Source organism: Somniosus microcephalus, chromosome 30, assembly GCF_052327205.1.
Source record: "Somniosus microcephalus isolate GS21.2 chromosome 30, FLI_Smic_1.0, whole genome shotgun sequence".
NCBI classification, from domain to species: domain Eukaryota; kingdom Metazoa; phylum Chordata; class Chondrichthyes; order Squaliformes; family Somniosidae; genus Somniosus; species Somniosus microcephalus.
Window position 1 is genome coordinate 20,957,911 of NC_141016.1, and position 23,734 is coordinate 20,981,644.

At 47.8% G+C, this 23,734-nt stretch overlaps 1 protein-coding gene across 1 annotated transcript in view; it reads right to left on the reverse strand.

The window, feature by feature from the left end:
- Positions 1-23,734, reverse strand: part of LOC147097998 (sialic acid-binding Ig-like lectin 13) — a 45,920-nt gene that overhangs the window by 11,316 nt on the left and 10,870 nt on the right. The window contains exons 3-6 of the mRNA XM_085971197.1: positions 20,046-20,414; positions 18,200-18,493; positions 6,062-6,343; positions 4,869-4,971 (exon numbers count right to left, since the gene is read on the reverse strand). Coding sequence (XP_085827323.1) covers positions 4,869-4,971; positions 6,062-6,343; positions 18,200-18,493; positions 20,046-20,414 — 1,048 coding nt within the window. The remainder of the gene's footprint in view (positions 1-4,868; positions 4,972-6,061; positions 6,344-18,199; positions 18,494-20,045; positions 20,415-23,734) is intronic.

The window sequence follows — 23,734 nt, forward strand, 5'->3', positions numbered from 1 at the left end:
AGAGAGAGAGGGGTGAAGGGCCAGGCGCGTGCAGTCCGTTCCCGGGGACTGAGCGGCGGCTGCACTTTGGAACAACACAGGTGGAGGTGCAGCACATGTACAATGGCCGCTGGAAGGAGGCTAAAGACAACAATTTTTAGGCCCACAGTAAAATTTTAAAAAATAAAATACAGAAAATTGTTTAAAGCTGGAAAGAAAATATGGGAAAGTGATGTTGAATGTCCCGGTTAAATTTTGTCAGGTGTTGTCCCCTTTTTGAAAGCGTCTATCAGGGTTATTTAAATCATTTTATGAGAGAGGGGAAAAAGTTTGTGCCCCTATTTGTACCTCAGAGTCTGTGAGAGACGAAGGGAATGACAGCAGAAAAAGAGACAACTTTTCCAAACCTGATCCCAACTCATTGCCAAGGCTGGGGATAGATAACCTCACCGCCTTCTTAGGAAGTTTAACCACTTCGTTCACTTCTTATTTGAGCTTCGTTTGGAATTAGAGTTTCTTTAATTATCTTTTTGTTGTATGTTTAACGACAGCATTGAAGAAGGAAAGAGAAACTTGGAGCAACTTCTTCTGTCAAAGCTGCAACGAGACTTGAAAGATTTTTAATGAACTTTTCCCAAAAAATGAGTGTTAAAAACACCTTTTTGCCCCCTAAGTTTTGAATATGATTTTGGAAGAACCAAGCAACAATCAATTTTTCCCTCCTCTAAATACGTTTCAACCAGGTCTTGAAGTCTAAATGCTTTTAAAGAGGCTCTGAATTGCTTAAAACATTTTAAATTGAAATTTCTCAATGTTTGATTTTGAGCGATCAACTGAAGTGAGTAGCTTTGCACAAACATGCAACCATGTTGTTGAGGAGGGGGAGAGGGAGAAGGATTTGTAGGAGTTACATATTACTTTTTATTGACTTTAAAAAAATATATCATTAAGACGTTTAGGAAGGGAACCAAAAAAGGGGAAAAACACAAACCATTTTATTTTGTCTGTCTTTCTATAGTCCGAATAAGTCTCAGGAATAATGTAAATATAGATTTCCTCTTAACCGTTTAGTGGAATGTTAATACAAACAAGAGTTATGTAATGATTTGTAAAAATTCCAGGAAGCTACTTTAGAAGAAACCACTATTCCTTTATTGAGAAAGACACAGAAAATACTTTGATTAAACTGATAATGTACAATTTTGATTTGGTATAAATGTTTGAAATAGGAGGTTAAAAATTGAGAGTACAACGAAATTTGTTTCCTGCTATTTAATTGCGAAGTACCTGAAATAATTCAACACTTTTCGTGATAAGAGCAGGGATTAATATTGTGGTGAATTTTTGAGGGAAAAACATTGGAAGCGAAATGCGTAAATTAACATCTTTACGTCACCATATTAGTAAACATTTCCAAGTCAGTCTGATTGGTTCTCCTGTCCAGCAAGAAAGATGAATGTTGATTTTTGTTAAATCATAGCTTTTCCTGCTTTTTGTGTTTAATTCGGTGACACAAATTGTGTTTGTGTTTTTCTGCACTTGTGAATAAGTGTTGCATTTCTGACATGTTACATGGGGGAGTGTGCTGGTTCAAGAAGACGTTTATTAATGAAGATGAAAATACAGATACCTGTGTTTGTTCAATTCTTTTTAATACTGTGAACTAATGAAGTACAGCACTTTATATTTGTTGGTTATCTGGTTGCATTGTGATTAATATTCTAATCACTTATGTGGACGTACAGCACGTCAGCGCCTTAGGAAAGCCGCTGCTCCTGCTGCTTTGAAAGGATTCGCAAATTTCATGTCTCCCCGAAGATTTACTTTTGGCTTATTGAAGAAACCCTGGTTGGACTGAGTTTAAAATCCAGGGCTCCAGGGCTCAACAAGATGGCTGCGGGCAACCTCATGGCCCAGGCCTGTAAGTTTCAGTTTGGACTGACAAAGAAGGAACTTTCCAGAAATTAGAATGCAGACAGACCTTCTGCATTTATGCATGAGAATCAAACCCAGTGGCATTCGGGCCTCTGATTAAAACCCATCAAGGTTGTTTGCACAAGCAATCAAGAGCAAGCAAGGCCTATTCAATATATAATGGGACAAGCTTAGCTGCATTTCAGACCTTCGTTAGAGAACATCGACACTGTTTACAAACAATCAACGGGGTATTCAGTCTAGAATGGCCCCATCACGAAACCAGTTGGACAAAGGAGAACACTGATGAGACGTTTAAAACCGATTAACCGGCTATCCAGGTCGATGGGCCCAGATCGGTTTCCTTTGTATGAGCTTCAACACGTCCAGGTCAGACAAAGAAAAGAGCTGATCTGGCGGGAGATAAGGGTTACCGGGAAGGGTATAACTAGTCCCTCGGGAAGCCATCTCTCTATCTCTCGCTCCCGTCTCACCTCCGGTGCCCTGCCGCATCATCAACCCAGCGAGAGGATCATCAACGAAGAGCCCGTCCAGGGAAGTAGGATACCCGCAGTTACGTTTGAATTACTGGGGTATCTCTGCTTTGGGGCGGTGAAAAACCTAAAACATCGGCAGGCAACAGGGCACGAAGCAAGCGTTTCAATGTCCTAGACTGGTGAGCATCAACTTTCTGGCCCATCACAAGACAATCTAGATAGGTGTAAAGGGTGGGAGTTAAGGGGAATTGCTAAAGTGTCATTTTAGTCATTTTCCCTCGATGTGTCCATTTCTCCTCCCCCGTTAAGTGTAATTGTGTTGCATCCATAGTGATTTTCTCTGTATAGTAATTGTTTTCTCTATTTTAATAAACATTGGTTTTCTTTGCACCGAACCACTGGTCTCATTTATCTATATCGCTACTTGTAAATAAGTCCGGTGGTCAGAACCAAAGGGGAAGTGATTCGAACCACACGGGGCTGGAGCAGCTCAGCCACAACTGACTGGCCAGACACAAAACCCCAAACCAAAACGCCCTACAGCTTGTGCAGCCATTGCTGTGGTGACATGAGGGATGGGCTAATAGATTGAAAACTTTAAAATTAATACAAATTGTACAAATAGATACACCTCTTTCAGCTCACCTGGGGCTTTTGGATTGTTTGTCGATGCATAATCGTGTAACTGAGTGGCGTTTCTGAAGTGTTAATGCATTATTATGCAGTTCTTTTATATCCCAGTCATTTCTGACAAATAATTGTTTTTAAATAGAGATTGTAAATGATGAACTAACAGCTTTTATCTAATTCTACTGTGAACAAACTTGCAGAATGGGCATGTAAATGACAAACAAATTTCAACATAGATAAGTGTGAGGTGGTGTATTTTGGTAGGAGGAATAAGGAGGCGACCCACTCCTTCAAAAATAAGAGTCTAAATGGGGTAGAGGTGCAAAGAGATCTAGGGGTATAGATTCACAAATCATTAAAAGTACCAACGCAGGTTAAAAAAGCCACCAAAGTGCAAATAAAGCACTGGGGCTCATTCTGGAGGCATAGAATTCAAAAACAGAGAAGTTATGTTAAACTTATGTTATGTATCGAAACTTGTATGATTGTTGCTGTTGCTACAATTGTTGTAAGCTGTTGTTGTAAGTTGTTGTTGTAAAAAGGGCACGCTCAAAGGAGTTCGTGACAGGCTCAGTACAAAAAAAAATTAGAGGGAACATTGGGGGTTAGGAAGGCTGGGATCGTCAAAGGCCGGGATCGGTGGAGATCGGTGGGGGGTGGGGGCGCTGCTGGTTAGGGAGGCCGCGATCATTGGATGAGGTAGATCAGGGGGGAGGTAGACGGCCTGGGATCAGAGGGTGCTGGAGAGCAGAGGCCGGAGAAGGAGTCAGGGGCCGGGGGGCCAGAGGGAGGGATCAGAGGCCTCGTGGGGGGAGACCGGAAGCTTCGGTGGGGAGTTCGAGGCGCGATCGGATGGGTCTGTGGGGGTGCCCAATCACGAGGGGCTGGGGAGGCTGGAATCCTGGGTCCAGCAGGTAACTGGAAAGGCACTTTCCTCCTGGATCCAGCAGTGCTCGCCTCCCTTTAGCTGCCGGGTTTCCCGAGGCCCGGGAAATCCAGCCGCCCACAGTTAAATTTAAAATGGAGTTTAACATTAGGCATAAAACCTCATTATAATATTTAAAGTGCCAACCCATCTTCTGTGAGCAGCTTGGCCCCCCCCATCCTGCCTCCGTTTAACCCGGAAATGAGCGGGTTGGAGCTGGGTTGGGGTCGGGATTCAGATATTTAACACGTTGACTTCCACCTCGACCCCAACCCACCTGTTTTTAGAGGTTAAAATTCCCCCTGTGTGTTTGCGTGTTACTATACTGTATGTTTATAAGCATATTATCTGTTTCTGGCTCTCAACCTTTGAAAGTTTGGCCACACCTGACCCACTTTATGCAGTAAGGATATCAGACGGGGCTTGAATCCACGAAACAAAGAAAGAAAGACTTTCATTTCTATAGCAACTTTCATGACCTCAGGACGTCCCACATCACTTTATATTCCAGGCTGACACTCCCAGTGCCAGTACTGAGGACTGTCCGAGGTGCCGTATTTCAGATGAGACGTTAAACCCCCGTCTACCCTCTCAGGTGGACGTAAAAGATTCCATGGCACTATTGGAAGAAGAGCAGGCAAGTTCTCCCCGGTGTCCTGGGGCCAATAATTATCCCTCAACCAACAGCAAAAGCAGATTATATGATCAGTTATCTCATTGCTATTTGTGGGAGATTGCTGTGTGCAAATTGGCTGCCGCATCTCGCTAGTTTACAACAGTAACGATACTTCAAAATTATTTCTTTGGCTGTGAAGTGTTTTAGGGCATCCTGAGGTCATGAAAGGTGCTTTACCAATGCAGGTTCTTTCCCTAAGGAGAGAAGTAAGGATGTTCAAAAAAAAATGTTAAAGCTTTCCACCTACTTTCTTGCACGCTTGAAGATTAAGATTAAGCATCCAGCCAGTGCAACACTCAAAATGATTCCAGCTGCAATCAATCCTACTTTCCACTCATTGGAGTCTCTACCTGCAAAAACAGCCATTAATTACTACAGTACAGTTTCAGCACAGTGCTCCGATGTACTTATACTTATTTTGAACTTGAGAAGTGATACCTATATGATCCCAGGGATACCTATATATGTAAGATCTATGGCCTAGAAATTCACTTTGGGGCGGCGAGCTCGCTCGCGCCCAAATGTTAGCGCTGGGTGGGGAGGCATTAGCGATCGCCAGATATTCGTCTTCTGCGCCCCAATTCGGAAGCGGGCGCTATACCAGGGTGTGCCCGCCTCCGCTTGGGGTGCTGCAACTGAATATCGGCGCGCTAGTTGCCGCAGCGCCACCCGCAGCGGAGCGGCAGGCTGCGGTACTGCAGGCCTTCCTCCCTCTCTTAAGGGGGAGGTGCCTGCAACAGCCGGAGCCCCGATCGCGAGAGCCGGCAAAAGAGCCCGGCACAACGGAGAAGTGCCGGGCTCGCGGAAAGCAGCCGGCAATGCTGCGGGGGGGCGGGGTGGAGGAGGCCGGGGAAGGAGGTGCGGGCAGGCGGCCGCCGAAAAAGCGGCCGGCCGCATCTTCCGCTTTAAAGCGCCCCACTAAGGCTGCAGGACGGCCCCGTTTTCTGGTCGCTGTTTGCGGCCGCTTTGGAGGAGGCGGCCGCAACTAAATATGGGGATTGGCGCAGTTTCGGGGCGTTACCGGGGCACCGCGCTCACCGATGACGTCATCGGTCCCGGCGCAGCGCTAACGGCTACCGCCACCAATACCGCTGCACTCAATTTCCGCGCTACCAACCCCGCCGGCGCAGAAGACCTCTTTAGGCGCTAAGTGGGCGCAAGGCCCACTGAATTTCTAGGCCTATATATGTAATATCCATATAAGTAACTTTTATATATGTATCTGTGTGTCCGTGTGTGTGTGTGTCTGTGCATCTGTGTATGTGTGTGTGTCTGTCAGTGTGAGTCTGTGTATTAGTCTGGTGACTCCTCAGTCACACAGAATGGTCCCTTACTGTTACTAACATAGTTCCGGCCAGAGACACTTTGTAAATTCCACAGTAACCTATAGATATTAATTTGTTTGTATTTGGAGAGATGTGGAAGTACCTGCACACTCACGTTTTACAGTGATGGTTATGGTCCGCTCCACTGCTCCATGTTCATTCTCCGCCACACACTGATAGTCTCCAGCGACCCTGGGTGTAACATGAGCAAACTCCAACTGCAGCTCATTGTTGGAACTTGTTCTGTTCATTGTGACACCAAGATGTCGCCACGTCAGGTTCGAGGCTGGGAAGCTCGCGACAGAGCAGAGTATCACTGTAGAATTCCCTTCATTTATATTGATCGATGAATTGTTAATCGTAGCAAGAGAAGTGAAAGAGAGATTCTGTGGTGCGTCTAAAAACAAATAAAGATCAGTTAACTTACATTGGCAGTGAAGCACTTTGAGAGACCCTGAAAAGTGTTATATCAATGCAAGTTCCTTCATCACAAAGCATGTAATCCAGGCAGAAACTTTGGCCGGAATTTTGCCGGTGCTCAGAGGGCAGGATTGAACACAGGTCAGAGGTTAAATTCACAATAATTGATGGTGGGTTCCGAACCCACCGTGATCCCGCCTCCACGCAACTTTCCCGAATGTCAGGTCTCCGATTTGCAAACCGGCCCGACACCAAGCGGCGGGAACGGGATTAAAGGCACTTAACTGCCTATTAAGTGGTAGCTTAGAGCTATTTTCACAGGGTTTTTGGATTTTCCAGCTTCTGGGTCGAGTTTCACGACGTTCCGACAACACGCCAAGTGGGTGAGGCGTGAACACCAGTGAGCTGGAGACTTCACAGCTGCAACTGCAGTGTAAAAGCTGCACTCTCAAATCTTGTCATTTAGAAATTTGTGAGGTTGCTGATTGAATAATTTGGGGGGCATGTTCTGTGTTTCATCTGCAAGTATGTGTTGTACACGTTGGGCTCGATTTTGCCTGTGTGGGCGGGCTGGGGCGTGTCAGGTGGCATTCGTGTCAGGACCCCAACTCCGAATTGAAGTGGGGAAAAAGTGCGATATTCCCCTAATTGGGCAATTGACTTCCAGCGTGTGGGACCCCTGGCCCAATGAGTCTTTTCATACAGAAAGTCACCTCCCAGGACGTCATCAATGCTGCTGGATTGAAGGCCTGCAATCAGCCTTGCTTCTTCTGGAGACTGCAAACTTTATGGTGATTGTAGTAAGGAATTCATTGATCGACTGTGTCCACCAGCAGGCAAAAGTGTGCTCCACGCTTCGATGAGCCCTCTCTCCAATCTCTGGTGGAGGGAGCAAGGTCGACTAAGAAGGTGCTCTTCCCTTCCTCAGGGAGAAAAAAGCCACCCCAGCAGACTAAAGCTGTGTGGCTGCAAGTGACCCAGGAGGCCAACTCCATATCGATGAGCCGCAGAACCTGGCTGCAATGCAGGAAGAGGTTTCATGACCTTCTCCGCACCGGAAAAGTGAGTATGAGTTTCCCATCTCCCTCAATCTGATCCCCATCGCCTCTCCTCACCAGCACTCTGCTTTGCTAACCTCTTCCTCCACCTCCCACTTGACACTTGCATCCCTGCACCCTTACCCATTGCCACTCTCTCTATGTTCACATTCACTTAACTATTCCACCATGTAGCCCTCACACTCTCTATCACTGTGATACAACAACAACAACTTACAACACACAGGGAGGGCCCTTTGTCTCCTTCTAAGCATCTATGCTATGCATGCTCTACACTCACTCCTTCATTCTCACTCAAACTCCACTTGTGTTCCTCATTGCAGGAAAAAAGAGCCCACAATAAGAGGGGAAGAGCCATGACAGGAGGAGGGCCACCCTCAGTAGCCCAGTTCACCACCTGGGAGGAGGCAGCCCTGGAAATTGCCGGGATCGAGGAGGATTCCCAAGCGGGGGACGGACAGACAGATGGGCGCATCACAGCAAGCTGGTGACAGACTAGTTTGGCATCTCTCTCATTGACATTACATGAGTCACTAATAATGAATCTGATGCTCTAACAGATTGACTTATGATCATCTGCACTATTCAATGTGCATGTAACCTTGACCTCATATCTCGATCTCTTTCCTTTACTCCCCCACAGGACCATCAAAAGCACCCGTACCCACTGTCCAGGGGGAACAGCCTGAGCACCCAGACTCCTCAGGGGAAGCTGCAACTGTAATGTATATACCTTTAAGGGGGGAACTACTTTTTACAGCTCATGTATACTGTAGTACCGGCAGTGCCCACACCTGTATATAGCACTGAGTAGTAATCTGTACAATTCAGTTCCAGAGTGAGCCACATTGAGTAAACACCTGTTGTACCGTTCTCCTGCAGTCTGTGTCTTACTACTGACGGACACAACATTGGCGACGAGGCAAATTCGATACTACCTGCAACTCTGCATCACCTCCCAGGGATTCGTTCCTGGAGACCAGTAGATTGGAGGTCAAGGCCAGAGACACAGGCGTCGACCACGGGCAACCGCCCAGTCATCCAGCAGAGACTCGAGAATTGCGGGGGAGGCTGTTGAGAGCAAGGCTTGGCTTTCCAGTCGTGGTGGTCCAGCGAAACGGGCTGGCAACAGGTAGTGCGCAGACCCTTCCCGGACAGTGGCGGGCTAGAGCCCAACCGAGCGGCACAGCAAAGGGCCGAGCAGCGTTGACGGGAGAGAGAGAGAGAGGGCAGAGCGCACAGGGTGCAGCCGATGCTCAGGGGCCGAGCAGCATCGAGAAGAGGGAGAGAGATGCGCAGAAACCCGCGAGGCGCCGCCATTGCCACGAGGTCCGCCGAGAGCGGCGTTGGCAGCAGCGCAGGAGAAGCGCGCGAAACCTACAGGGCGCTGCCATTGCCACGAGGACCGCCGAGAGCGGCGTTGGCAGCAGCGGGGGAGGAAGGAAAGTGCAGGAGACGCCATTTTAAGCCATATTAAACCACACCCAAAATGCCGAAGAGTGGCAGTATCACCGCATTTGACAATGAAGTCAAAGATTGGACTACATATGTCGAACGAATAGAGGTATACTGCAAGGCAAATGAGGTGTCAGATGACAAGAAAGCGCCGGTATTGTTAAATTTAATGGGTGCAAAGACGTATGGCTTATTACGAAATCTAGTAACCCCAGCGAAGCCAGTGGAAAAGAGTTTTGGAGACATAGTGATGATACTACAGGAACATTTAAAGCCCACACCGCTGCTGATAGCAGAAAGATTCAAGTTTCACAAACGGAACCAGCATAAGGATGAAAGCAATGCTGAATATTTAACAGAACTGCGCAAACTATCGAAACACTGCCAGTTTGGAATGGGACTGGCAGATACCTTAAGGGACAAGTTTGTGTGTGGGCTTCAAAGTGAAGGAACCCAGAAACGGCTTTTATCTGAAAAGGACCTTACGCTGGACAAGGCTTTCAGCATTAGGGGGGATTAAATATGTGGGGTTACGGGGATAGGGCTTGGGTGGGATGGCTGTCGGTGTAGGGACCGGGTTTGGATGATCAGCCATGATCTTGTTGAATGGCGGAGCAGGCTCGAAGGGCTGAATGGCCTACTCCTGCTCCTAGTTTCTATGTTTCTATGTTTCTATGTATGTTTCATTGCGGTGTCATATGAAGCAGCAGCATGGGGCGCTGCAGAGATACAACAGAGACCGCAAGAATATGGCACAAACGAAATGTCATACAGAACAGAGAAGTGCTATCGCTGCGGCAGAACAACACATGACCACAATGATTGCTGGTTCAAAGACAAAGTGTGCAGGCAGTGTGGAAAAGTAGGACACATAGCACGAGTCTGCAGGTCGGGAAAGAAAACCAGCAATAAGAAATCTCCAAAAGAAAAGTGCAAGAAGGTACATAAGGTGACGGAGAATAGTTCAGACGAACAAAAGAGTGATACCGACTCCGAAAACAGGGAGCTGAGTTGTCTGAAACTACATAATGTGATCAAAACGGAGGATCACTGAACCATTTGGGTCACTCTCAAGATAGCAGAAGTCCAGGTAAAGATGGAATTGGACACAGGATCAGCCCTAACAGTCATAAACCGACGGGACTACGAGTGGCTATTCTCACACATACCCTTGAGAGCCACAAAAATTATTTTGAAGACGTACACGGGGCAAAAAGTCTACCCCAAAGGAAAAATAAGGGTGACCGTTATATATAACGGTAAGGAAACACCAAAACTAGACCTGTATGTATTGCAAGATGGAGGACCACCATTACTGGGATGTGAATGGATCCAGAAAATACAGCTGGATTGGCATTCCATACAAGCACTGACTGTGGCTGCCAAAAAGGATGACAACGTCACACCTGGGCGACTGTCAAAGATCCTAACCGACACGCAAGAAGTGTTCCAGCAAGGACTCGGAACGCTAAAAGGCATGACAGCAACACTTAAAATCGAAGAAAACGCAAGCCCAAAATTTTTTAAGGCCAGACCGGTACCTTATGCGATCCGCCCAGCTGTCGAAGCAGAGCTGGAGAGTTTGGAACGTTCAGGAGTACTGTCCAAGGTAGACTGGAGTGAGTGGGCTACACCCATCGTCCCTGTGATGAAAAAGTCGTTGAGCAGCACGCCTGGAGAACCAAGGAAGGTTCGCATCTGTGGGGACTTTAAGGTAACAGTGAACCCAGTCCTTCACATCGTGCAATAACCACTTCCGCGGATTGAAGATCTTTTCGCCTCGCTATCTGGAGGGAAACGCTTCACTAAGATTGATCTGGCCCAGGCGTATCTGCAAATGGAGGTAGAAGAAGCATCAAAAAAATACCTCACAATCAACACCCATAAAGGTCTCTACCAATACAACCGGCTGGTATTCGGGGTAGCATCAGCTCCGGCTATTTGGCAAAGGGCAATGGAACAAGTCCTGCAAGGGATCCCAGGGACCCAGTGTTATTTGGACGACATCCTGGTCACGGGCAAAAATGACAGTGATCACCTCACCAACCTGGAGCAGGTGCTCACTAGATTGAAGGAATATGGGCTCTGAGCTAACTACCCCAAATGCGAGTTTTTTAAAAAACAGATCTCGTATTGTGGCCACATTATCGATAAAGAGGGGTTACATAAGTCCCCAGAAAAGATTGAGGCAGTAGTCAAGGCTCCAGCACCGGAAAACGTGTCACAACTGAGGTCATTCCTCGGGCTGGTAAACTACTACCATAAGTTATTGCCAAATTTGTCTACAATACTACACCCACTGAACACCCTACTGCAAACGGGAGTGCCATGGAGGTGGAGTGACGAATGTAAACGAGCTTTCCAGAAGAGCAAAACACTAATCACATCGAAAGAGGTATTGGCCCATTTCAACCCAGCACTACCAATTCGGTTGGCGTGTGATGCGTCACCCTACGGCATTGGAGCGGTGCTGTCGCACAAATTCTCGGAAGGCTCAGAGAGGCCAATAGCCTTTGCGTCATGATCACTAACCTCAGCCGAGCGTAACTATGCCCAGATTGACAGGGAGGCCCTCAGCCTAGTGTGGGGAGTGAAAAAGTTCAATCACTATCTGCACGGGCAGAAATTCACCTTGCTGACTGACCACCAGCCTCTTGTCTCCATTTTTAATCCGAAGAAGGGCGTTCCGGTGATGACTGCGCAACGACTACAAAGATGGTCACTCTTTCTAGGGCGCACCACTATGAGATTGAATATAAGGGCACGAAACAGCATGGAAATGCTGATGGGCTATCACGCCTGCCACTGCCTACTGCGGAGGAAGCACCAGCAGTGGATCCTGTCGAAATATTTCATTCGACTGTAGTTGAATACCTACCGGTAACTGACGCTCGTATAGAAAAGGAGACCCGGAATGACCCGACACTGTCTCGGGTATATGATTTGACGGTGAAGGGATGGCCAGCACATGGCGACTCACTGTTGCCAGCATTCTCGACAAGAACAGAACAGCTGTCAGTGTGCCGGGGACCTTGATGTGTCGATCCCGAATGGTAATTCCTCCCAAGTTAAGGGAGGGAGTGCTCAATGAGCTTCATGAGGGTCACCTGGGAGGGGTAAAAATGAAAAGCCTTGCCAGGGCTTATGTGTGGTGGCCGGGAATCGATAAACAAATCGAGGACCTGACCAAGAGATGCTCAGGATGCTAGAAAGTCCAAAATGCACCACCACATCCCCTCTACACCCATGGGAGTGGCCCTCATCTCCATGGCAACGGGTGCATATTGATTTTGCTGGTCCATTCATGGACTCAATGTTTTTAATAGCCGTGGATGCGCACTCGAAATGGCCTGAGGTCATCAAAATGTCCTCCACCACCACGGAGAAAACTATTGCAGTCCTAAGGACCATTTTTGCCAGGAACGGCTTGCCAGAACTGATTTGCTCCGATAACGAACCACAGTTTGTGTCCGAAGATTTCCGGAGGTTTATGCAGAAGAAAGGGGTAAGGCATTACACATCCGCCCCGTATCATCCAGCCACAAATGGATTGGCTGAGAGGTTCGTACAAACCTTTAAGAAGGCAATAAAGGCTATGTACAATGACAACATTCCGCTGCAGAATACGGTGGACAATTTCCTGTTCGCCTACCGGAATGCGACACATGCAGTCACCAACCAGGCCCCAGCCATGATGTTCTTTAAACGAAGGTTAAGATCTCGCCTGGATTTGCTCAGACCAAACGTACGAAGAGATGTTGAGAGTAAGCAATTCCAGCACATCCATGAGAAGCCAACAAGGAGCTTCAATGTAGGGCAACCAGTCTTGGCCCACGACTACCGAACAGAAAAATGGCAGCCAGGAACGATATGCACACAGCAGGGCCCACTAATGTACACAGAGGACATTGGGGAGAACATCGTGAGACGCCATGCTGACCAGATCCTAGAGTCACAGGAACAAGTCAACCCCATGCTTCGCCCATACGTACCTGGTGAGGAACCCGACGTACAGGTCGCATCTACCCCAGACACAGTAGCATCGGAAGCTGATGAACCAACCGACGACAGGGTGCCAGAGTCGCCTCCGCACCAAGAGCGAGACACTCGGGAAAGGCGCTATCCAGAAAGGATCAGAAAGCCTCCCCAAAGACTGAATATATAAATGGACTATTTTCAGCTAACGTTGTATGTTAAAAGTGTTAATTGTAATTAGTTTGATATTTAATTGTTAAATGAGTGTTATGGTACTGTTAATCTAAAAGGGGAGGAATTGTAATGTATATACCTTTAAGGGGGGAACTACTTTTTACAGCTCATGTATACTGTAGTACCGGCAGTGACCACACCTGTATATTGCACTGAGTAGTAATCTGTACAGTTCAGTTCCAGAGTGAGCCACGTTGAGTAAACACCTGTTGTACCGTTCTCCTGCAGTCTGTGTCTTACTACTGACGGACACAACAGCAACCTCTGAGGGCGCAGCGTCAGCAGAATTCAACGCACCCAGCACCAGCGCAGTCACTCACTCCTCGGTGGGACCTTCGCGAAATAGAGTGGTGCTGCCACCTGGTGTATCACAGCTCACAAGGGAGCATCAGCAGATGGTGGAGACAGGGACAGTAGTGGAGAGTCCTAGTCAGAGGGCGCAGGACTCTGCCAGCTCGGCTCGGCTGCATGTCGACCCTGTGCCTCCGGGTCCATCCAGAAGGAGAGCGGTGCTGGAACTCCAGGAACAGGTGCAGGATTCTCTGGCAGGTTTTGTCTCCAGGGTCACTGCGAGTGTGGAGCGAATGGAGGAGTCCATTGCGAACATGAGCAGAGCCTTTGTGGAGGCATTGGCGCATGAACGCATCACCGCAGAAAGGATGGCAACCTCCGTGGAAAGGATGGCTAACTCATTGGTAAGGCTGGCTACGGTAGTGGAGAGGATGGCTACGGCCATGGACGAGCTTAGTCGCCAGGGTATGGAAAACATGGTAATTGTTCAGAATAGAATGACGTCTCTTGAGGAGCGTTGGTCAGCTATTGAGCATACAAACCAGACCTTCATGGAAGTCCTCAGGACTAGGACTTCCAGTGCAGAAACAGGTCCTCATGGTCCCCCTGAAATGCAGCAAGGTGCTGTCAAGCCACTTGCTAGCTCTGAAGTGGGGCTGACCCATGAGAGGGATGTTGGTGGCAGAGAACAAGGAAGTGGGGGCTCCTCTCGAAGTGCGCTCATGACCGTGCCACTGCAGAGCCCTCGGTCAGAGCCCCACCAGAGTCCTCACCCAACTGAGATGGGCGTTTCAGCCCCTGCACAGCCGCAGGAGGAGCAGACTGTTGCCGAGCCTGCACAGGTTCACAACCCCAGAGGATGCCCGCCAAAGGTGTCGAGACAGGAAAGCAAGAAAATGAGCAAGAGGCCTCCGCATCTGCTGAAGCCACAGGCGAAGCACCATGTAGGAGCACGCGTAAGAGGAAGATAAAGCACAAGTAGTCACAAGGGTAGTCACTTGGGTGCTGTGATGTTTTGAATTTGGACCAGCCATCATTGTCATTGTGTTATAAACAGATTTGATGGCAAACTGTTGAAGTTGTGGCCTGTGTCATTTCACAAATGGGACTTCCACATTGAGGGCTTAGGGCGACTTGCCATTGTCAGTATGGTGGTCAGAGTGATAGGAATCCGCAGGTTCTTGTCCATTGTCGATGCTCTGGTAAGAAGGTGCGAGACAAAAGTGTTTGATTCTGCAGGCGCACCAAATCTGGCCAAGATGAGTGCGTCCCTTGCATCACGGGCAGCAATATTGTCGCGCGCTGGCGCCTTCTGGCCTGTGCAGCTTCAGGTGGGTGACTAGCAGCTTGGCGCTCTTGTTGATGCCCCTGCTGTCGGTGCTGGTGTTGTTCATGGTTTTGCTGCTGCCGCGGTTGGTCTTCGTCCGAATCTCATGTCCAGGAGGAAAGGAATTAAATGGTCACCATGCTACTTGTATATGCCTCAGTTGAGGAAGCGCTCAGTCAAGGTAGGGAGAGGGATTTCCCAGGAGGTCACACTGGAGATGGATGTCACGCTCCAAACTTCCACAACAATGAGCAGGCCTGCTAAAAGTTCCACCAGACCCGAGACAACAAAGTTCTGCCACCTGCAAATGATCATCAGTGAAAACTCCTTTGTAATGGTGGAGCTGCAGCTGTTAGTAAGCATTCCAATTGTGAGGCCGCCAGGATTACCTGGCATGTTCCAGAGGAGGCGTGTAGGATGGAGAATTGTCTAAAAATCAGAAAGGTCTCTCAAAATGGGATAATTGATGCAATTAAGTGGTTGTTAAGGTCCTTAAGGCCCTATCCCACCTCTTGGAGACGGGATGGAAACGGGGTCAGAAAACACGCATGTAGGAAAATTGCTCGGAGGCGGGATCGGGCCCGCCTGCCATTTTTTGTGATTTTACCACCTCACACGCCTCCAAACCCGCCTCCTCGTGCTTGGCAAAATCGAGCCCTATAGATCCACTGCAACCTTCATTGCCGGATTTTAAATGCGCACTTACCCTGAACTGTGCCCCCTCAAGTTGTCAGCACACAGATGGCAATGGTGCCAAACCTTCATTCTACATCAATTTATTACAATATTAGTAAAGAACAGAAACTTTACAAATAAATCTATCTTAACTCCCAAGTGAGAACCCTTGTGATTATTAACGTGACATCTTCCTCTCATGCGTGGTTCTACATTGTGAGACCCCTGTGGCTTCAGCCTATGTGAAGGCAGCCTGGTCACTTCCCTGCTGCTCCTGTTTAGATGCCTTTGGCGGCTCTCCTCTAGTGTTGGAAGCCTTGGAGAGCCCCGCCAAAGTCTGCTCCTCCTGCGGCTTTGCAGGGGCAGACTCGGCCATCTCTCTTGGCTCAGGCAGATGGGACTCTGACCGAGGGCTCGGCAGTGGCAAGCGAGTGTGTGCGCTTGGTGAGGAGCCCCCACTTCCTTGTGCTCAAACACCACCGTCCCTCTCATGGGTTGCCCGCACTTCACTGCTAGCAAGTTGCTGGAGAGCACCTTGCTGCACATCGGTGGGGCCATGGGGACTTGTCTCTGTACTGACAGCCCTCATAACCGGGGCGTCCATGTACCTCTGGTTCCTCTCCACGATAGATGGCCTTCTATCCTCCATAGCTGCCCATCTATCTAGAACAGCCACCATGTTGGCTTGTGTCTGGCAAGTTAGGTCCTCCATGGAGGTTGCCATCCTTTCCATGGCAGCAGCTAGATTGCCCATAGCATTCACCATGGCATTGCTAATGTTTAAGATGGACTCCTCCATTCTCTGCACACTCGCAGTTACTGTCATGAATCTTATCATTCATGAAGAAATGACTCATGAAGTAACACTGGGCGGCCAGCTGGTGGCGCTGTCCAAGGAGTATAAATACTCGGGCGTGGGCCCAGCTTGCTCAGGATGTTTCTGTAACCAGGAACTAGTGATGTAACTAGAATCTCACGGTTGTGAAACAGTTGATTAAAGCCTTGTTTTATACTCAAACCAAGTGCTCAGTAGTCTTTTTACATCAGTTACCGTGGAAGCAAACCCACTTAGAGCCTCCTGCACTTGTTCCTGAAGCTCCAGCACTGCTCTCTTTCTGGATGGCCCCAGAGGCTCAGCATTTACATGCAGCTGAGCAGAGCTGGGAGAGCACTGCGTCCTCCGTCGAGGACCCTCCACTGCTGTACCTGTCTCCAACATCTGTTCCTGCTCACTTGGGAGCTGTGATACACTAGGTGACAATACTATTCTATCTCGCAAAAAACCTACTGAGGTGTGCGTCTCTGCGCTGGTGCTGGGTGCGCTGAATGCTGGTGACACTGCTCCCTCAGAGACTGGTGATTCCTCTGAGGAGTGCTCCTGCTCTTCCTCCTGGACGGTGGGGAGCGGGGCTCTTGATGGTCCTGTGGGGGAGTAAAGGCATGAGTTAGACAAGTGAAATGTATGTTGCAGACACATCCCATTGTGCAGATGCTTAGCACTCAATATCTATGAACATCATCTCCCATATTAGTCACTCATGAATGCTAAATCAGAGGGTTGGAAATCAATTCTGTCACCAGCTTGCTGTTTTACACCCGTCTCTCCGTCCCCCACTTCCAGCTCCTCTGCACCTCCGACGATCTCCAGGGCTGCCTCCTCAGCACTCGTTAGGGGCGCCAGGGATGGTGGGACTCCTCCTGTCCTCCCCCTCTCCCTTTTATTGTGGGCTCTCTTCTGTAATGAGGTCACAAGTGGAGTTTGAGAGAGATTGATGGAATGAGTGTAAAGAATGGATGACATAGATCTTTAGAGGGAGACTTATGTAGGAGTGAGGTGCACAAACCAAGTTCCCTCCCTGTGCGTTGTTAGTCGTTGCCATTGCATATGAGTGTGAGTGGTGCCTAGTAAGATGGTGACATGATTCTGTATAGAGAAAGAGAGGGATGGGTGAGGGTGCAAGGGGTGATCGAGTGAGTTGGAATGTGCAGGGGAAGGTTGCCAATGCAGAGTGATGGGGATGAGAAGAGATGGGAGGCAGACTGAAGGTAAGTGTGATGTTATACTCACTTTTGCTGATCGCAACAGATCATTAAACCTCTTGTGACACTGCACCTAGGTGCGTGTGCAGACCGACCTCGAACTGACCGCCTCAGCATTTTCCGGCCAAGCTGCCTTACTATGCTGAGGGGGCCTCCTCCTTCTGTCTCCAGGGAAGAGGACCTCCTTACGTCCTCTTACTCCCTCCACAAGAGTCCGCATCGAAGCGGGGAAGCAGCCTTAGGTTTTTGTGCTGCCATAGCTGTAGCAGCCAGCACTTCAGGGAACAAAACAGAAATTAACCTGCAGCGGGGACATGGCCCCTTTAAATAATCAGTCCAACATCGCTTCATCAGACGCGAGCAACTGACCCACACCCAGCAATTGCCTTGGAGAACCCGCACGTCGGCCTTACCGAGGCTAATCAACGGAAAATTTCAACTGCAGGGCGGCGGGAACCGGGAGCGGAACAGCGGACCCGCCACCATCCCGCCTCCAATCGCAAAATCGCAGCCTTTACTGCAGTACTGAGGGAGTGCTGCACTGTCAGAGGTGCCGTCTTTCGCGTAGGATGTTAATCCGAGGCCCCTCTGTCCTCTCAGGAGGACGTAAAAGATCGCATGACACTATTCAAAGAACTGTTCTCCCTGGTGTCCTGGCCAACATTTATCAGTAACAAAATAGATGATCTGGTCATCAGCACATTGCTCTTTGTGGGATCTTGCTGTTCGCAATGTAGACTATTACGGGTAATGTAGAATAAAGGACGTCCATACTTACATTGCACAGTTAGTGCGAGGGTCCGCTCAGATGAAACAGATGGATATCTGACTCTGCAGGTGAGAGTTTGCCTGTGGTGTTTTAGTGATGGGATCAGAGTCAGGACAGTAGTATATGTCAGAGTGACGCCGTGCTGAGTAACACTGTTTGAGACTGACCCGGGAATGTCAGCGGGTTTGACCCAGGTTAAGACAGGTGTTGTTTCCTTGCATGTGGTGTTGAAGGTGCAGCTTACGTTCACACGCTTTCCTGCAATAATTTCAGCAGGGAATATCGTGGGTTTATCTGTGAAAGCTAACACACAGAGAAAAGGTTCTTTTAGAGATGTATAACATGAAGCATCAGTTCAAATAGAAATCACAGTCCCACAAGAGAAAGTATGTTTACAAGGATAATACCAGAACTGAGAGGTTACAACTGTGATGAAATATGCCATTCATCAGGCACTGTATTCCCTGTGTTTAGTTTAGTTTCAGTTTCATTTCCTTACCTGTATTGTATTGTGTGTAGGGCTCCGCCCATACCTGGCCCCTACTTAAGCAAGCCCCAGCGTGTCTCACAGCAGTACAGCAGATCTCTGGATGAGAGACACTTCTCCAATGTGTATTACTTTCTGAGTTAATAAAAGCCTTGCTTTGCTCCGTTAACGTTGAGTCTCGGATTCATTGAGGCACATCAACAACAATCAGGATAGATGGAACAGGCTGGGGCTCTTTTCTCTAGTAAAGAGAAGGCTGAGGGGTGACCTGATATCGAGGTCTTTAAAATTATGAAGGGGTTCGATAGGGTAGACGTAGATAAAATGTTTCCACTTGTGGGGGGAATCCAAAACTAGGGTCATCAATATAAGACAGTCACTAATAAATCCAATAGGGAAGTCAGGAGCAACCTCTTTACTCAGAGAATGTGGAAATTGCTGCAAGATGGAGTGGTTGAGACGAATAGCATAGGTGCATTGAAAGGGAAGCTAGATAAATACATGAGGGAGAAAGGAATAGAAGGATATGCTGATAGGGTTATGTGAAATAGGGTGGGAGGATACCCATGTGGAGGATAAACACTGGCATAGACCAGTTGGGCCAAATGACCTACTTCTGTGCTCTAGACTGTGTAACTGTGTAAATCTGTGTAAATCTGTGTCACTCTATGTAACTCTGTGTAAGTCTATGTAAGAGAAAGTACTTTTCAACTTTCAGGCTTGGTCGAGTGTATTTCACTGCGCTTAATGCATTTTCTCTCCGAGACACTTGAATTGACAATACTGGGTGGGAGGTGGAGCAGCAGGTCATAGATTGGGGAGCACTGGCTCGTCACTCTCAGAGATCTCTGCCAACGTTAAATTAAATCCTGTCCACGGCAGGACAGAAACAAGTTGCATTTGTCCCTCATCCAACATGATCTGGTCATTTATCTCACTGATGTTTGTGGGAGCTTGCTGTGTGCAAATTGGCTGCTGCGATTCCTACATTACAACATTGACTACACTTCAAATGTAGTTCATTGGCTGTAAAGCACTTTGGGACGTCCTGAGGTCATGAAAGGTGCTACAGAAATGTAAGTTCTTAATTTTGTCTAAATATAAGACTTTTAAACATGATTAGAGAGATAAATGGGAGTCGATAAGCTGATAACATTGATGGACGCTGTCAATAAATTTCAACAATGATAATAAAGTGAGTATTAGAGGTTGCTTTAGGACTGAACTAGAAGGTATTGCCAGGTTAATGATAATCAGATGCTGCATTATAATAAGCTGTGTTTTGTGTTAATATGTAAGCGCCACAGTTTGTTATTTCCCATTGACGGTTGAATGTGAATTGCTGAGTACTTATAACACAGCACTTACCAGAAACATGAAGCCGTGTTGCAGGGTAGTAGTTATGGTCCTCCCCATTGTCAAATTCTATTCTGAAAAAATAAGGACCTGCATCTTGCTGTGTGACGTTGTTTATAATCAGCGAACAGTCGCCATCTTTCAGGTCTCCAGACAGCCGGGTCCGATGGCGTAACCTTTCTGACTCATGATTGTGATCCTTGGAGTGAAAGGCTAGGGGAGCCCATGGTTTCTGTTGCTTGGTATTGAACCAGACTCCATCTCGCGGCTGGTTTGCCAGATGCGATGGATAACTGTAATGGCATGGAATCTGCACACACAAACCTTCCTGTGCTTTCACAACTCGTGGAGTGTCGCCTTTCCACTCTTGCGACAATACAGCTGAGGAGAAAAATGTAAATATTTATCACTGGACGGCTTTTCACGCAACTAGACTCGATATCCACCCCCTGCATCACTGGCGCACTGTGGCTGCAGTGTGTACCATCTACAGGACACACAAGGAACTCACCAAGGTTACTCTGACAGCACTTCCCTGCCCTGCGACCTCCACCACCCAGACGGACAAGCGCAGCGATGTGATGGGATGCCCAGGTCACACACCGTCCTGCCCAATGTTCCCGTTAAGCATTCTGGAAGTCCTGCACAGGCCACTCACCGGCTTTTCAATGGAAGAAACTGCGCATGTGCGAAAATTTTAATGGGCCACGCAGCCAGTTAAAGGGACCATGCACCAAATAAAAAATTAGAGGGAACATTGGTCCTACCTTGGGCATATATCACCATTCCTTTATTGTCACTGCGTCAATATCCTAAATATTCACTACCTAAAAGCATTGTCGGAGTAACTTCAACTTTTTGGGAGCACCGTCAGCACACGGACTGCTGTTTAAGAAGAGGCTCCACCACCGGTAACTAGCGATGGACAAGTAGGTCTAAGTATATTACATCTACTACACTACCTTATCTACTCCTTCTGTTACTGCTTCAACAAATTCAATAAGGTTGGTCAAGCAAGACCTTCCCTTTTGAAATCCATTCTGACTGTTCTTTAATATATATTTGATTCCTATGTGTATTTCTATTATATCTTTGAATAAACGTTCCATTATCTTTCCTACGCCCGACATTAAGCTAACTGGTCTATAGTTCCATGGACTTGTTCGAGTTCCCTTTTTAAAAATAGGAATAACATTAGCTGTCCACCAGTCCTCTAGAATTATTCCCTTTTCTAATCAATTTTTTCATGTATATTACAGTGCCTCTGCTATCTCTTCCCTAGCTTATGTTAGTATTTGCGGATGCAATCCATCTGGACCAGGGGTTTTATTCTCTGACTATTTTATCAATTAGCTCACCGCCCTTTCTATCTTAAATTTCTTGATATCTTGTTTGATCTCTTCTTTCTAGTCTCCCTGGTAAATACTGAGGCAAAGTATATCCAAGAATGAATAAAGAACACTGCACACCACGCCCTGTGATTGGGAAGGAGTACTGTTGAGGAAGGGTTGGGCAATCAGTATTTTAGTGAACCCACATGTCGGACTGACTCATAGTCACACTGCCTGTGGACCTCACACCCACCTGTGTTCGTGCATTTGCCACAAAATTTCTGTATGTGAAGACAAATCTTGATGCAACAGATGGCTCCATCAACCCAATGGATGGAAGGGAATCCTGGACATGGGAGTGAGTAGGTTCATTTTATATTGGCTCATGAACCTCAGGACCCTGTTTAGTGAACTTCCACCCAACACAATGCCTAAAAGATGTAAAATTGAGATATATTCTGTGCTGACTTACAAGGCAGGAACAATGGATTAGGAGCCATCAGAACACATGCCATTACCTCCATCATGATTCACTAATTAGCCTAAACTTTCTGATTGCACTTCAACCCAACTGATTCAGTCTACTTGGTGCACTTTGTGTTTTCATTGACTACGGGATTATTTTAGGTTCAAAATCTATATTGTTGTAGGTTGATTCCAATACAGCATTGTAGACTGACTTGTCCCCAGGCTCAGCACTGGCCCTACTCCAGCAGATACGTGGAAGCACAGTAGCAAAGCACCTCTAGCCTGAGCTCTGAATGTGTTGGAGGTGCCGCTGTGTTGTGTTCATGACTTTTACAGATGGTCTCACTGCGTATTTGTTAAAACTGAACTGGGCCTCAATACGCTGATGCCAAACCCTTTTGTTTTTCTGCAATATTAATGATTTCAGGAGGAGAGATAAAGGCTGGAATTATCACTGAAAACAACAGGTGAGTTTGGAGCGTGGGGGCAGCTCAAGTGTTAAAAATGGGATTTCCGACCTAATCCCAACTCCAACCTGCCCAAACCTGCCGGAGGGGGGACGGGGCGGGGCAGGAGGCGCAGTGACCAAACTGCTCCCAGGGGGCGTTACCTCAATTTAAAATATAAACAGAAAATGCTGGAGATACTCAGCGGGTCAGACAGTATCTGTGAAGAGAGAAACAGAGTTAACGTTTCAGGTCGATGACCTTTCGTCAGAACCTGAAACGTTAACTCTATTTCTCTCTTCACAGATGCTGCCTGACCTGCTGAGTATCGCCAGCATTTTCTGTTTTTATTTCAGATTTCCAGCATCTGCAGTATTTTCCTTTTTGTATTAGATCTCAATTTAAACATTGTAATGTGGCTGGAAGCCTTTTTTTCAACATGATTATCTGCACGAACATTTTTGTGTCCTTCTGCGCATGCATGTGGTTGGTCCTGCCCATCTTTGCGCATGTGCACCCGATCCCCTTCTATGCGCTGTCACCGAGGCCGTGCATGCGCAGTACCCCACGGTTACGGCTGCAGTGCAGCGCAGGCCTCACTTTCCTCAGGCCCGTCACTGGATCCGTGTTGGTCGGGGGGAGAAGAGAGGATCGAAAGGGGAGAGAGGGAATCAGAGAGCGAGGGAATCAGAGATAGAGGAAGAGAGGGAATCAGAGAGAGAGGAAGAGAAGGAATCAGAGAGAGAGGGGAGAGAGAGGGAATCAGAGAGAGAGGGGCGAGAGGGAATCAGAGAGAGAGGAAGAGAAGGAATCAGAGAGAGAGGGGAGAGAGAGGGAATCAGAGAGAGAGTGGAGAGAGAGGGAATCAGAGAGAGAGGGAGTGAGAGGGAATCAGAGAGAGAGAGGAAGAGAGGGATTCAGAGAGAGAGAGAGAGAGAGGGAATCAGAGAGAGAGGGAGAGAGGGAATCAGAGAGAGAGGGAGGGATTCAGCGAGAGAGGGAATCAGAGAGAGTGGGAGAGGGAATCAGAGAGAGAGGGAGAGAAGGAATCAGAGCGAGAGGGAGAGAGAGGGAATCAGAGAGAGAGAGAAAGAGGGAATCAGAGAGAGAGGGAGAGAGGGAATCATAGAGAGAGGGAGAGAGGGAATCAGAGAGAGAGAGAGGGAATCAGAGAGAGGGAGAGAGAGGGAATCAGAGAGAGAGGGAGAGAGGGAATCAGAGAGAGAGGGAGAGAGGGAATCAGAGAGAGAGGAAGAGGGAATCAGAGAGAGAGAGAGAGAGAGGAAATCAGAGAGAGAGGGAGAAGAAATCAGAGAGAGAGGGAGAGAGGGAATCAGAGAAAGAGAGAGAGAGGGAATCAGAGAGAGGGAGCGAGAGAATCAGAGAGAGAGAGAGAGAGGGAATCAGAGAGAGAGGGAGAGAGGGAATCAGAGAGAGAGGGAGAGAGGGAATCAGA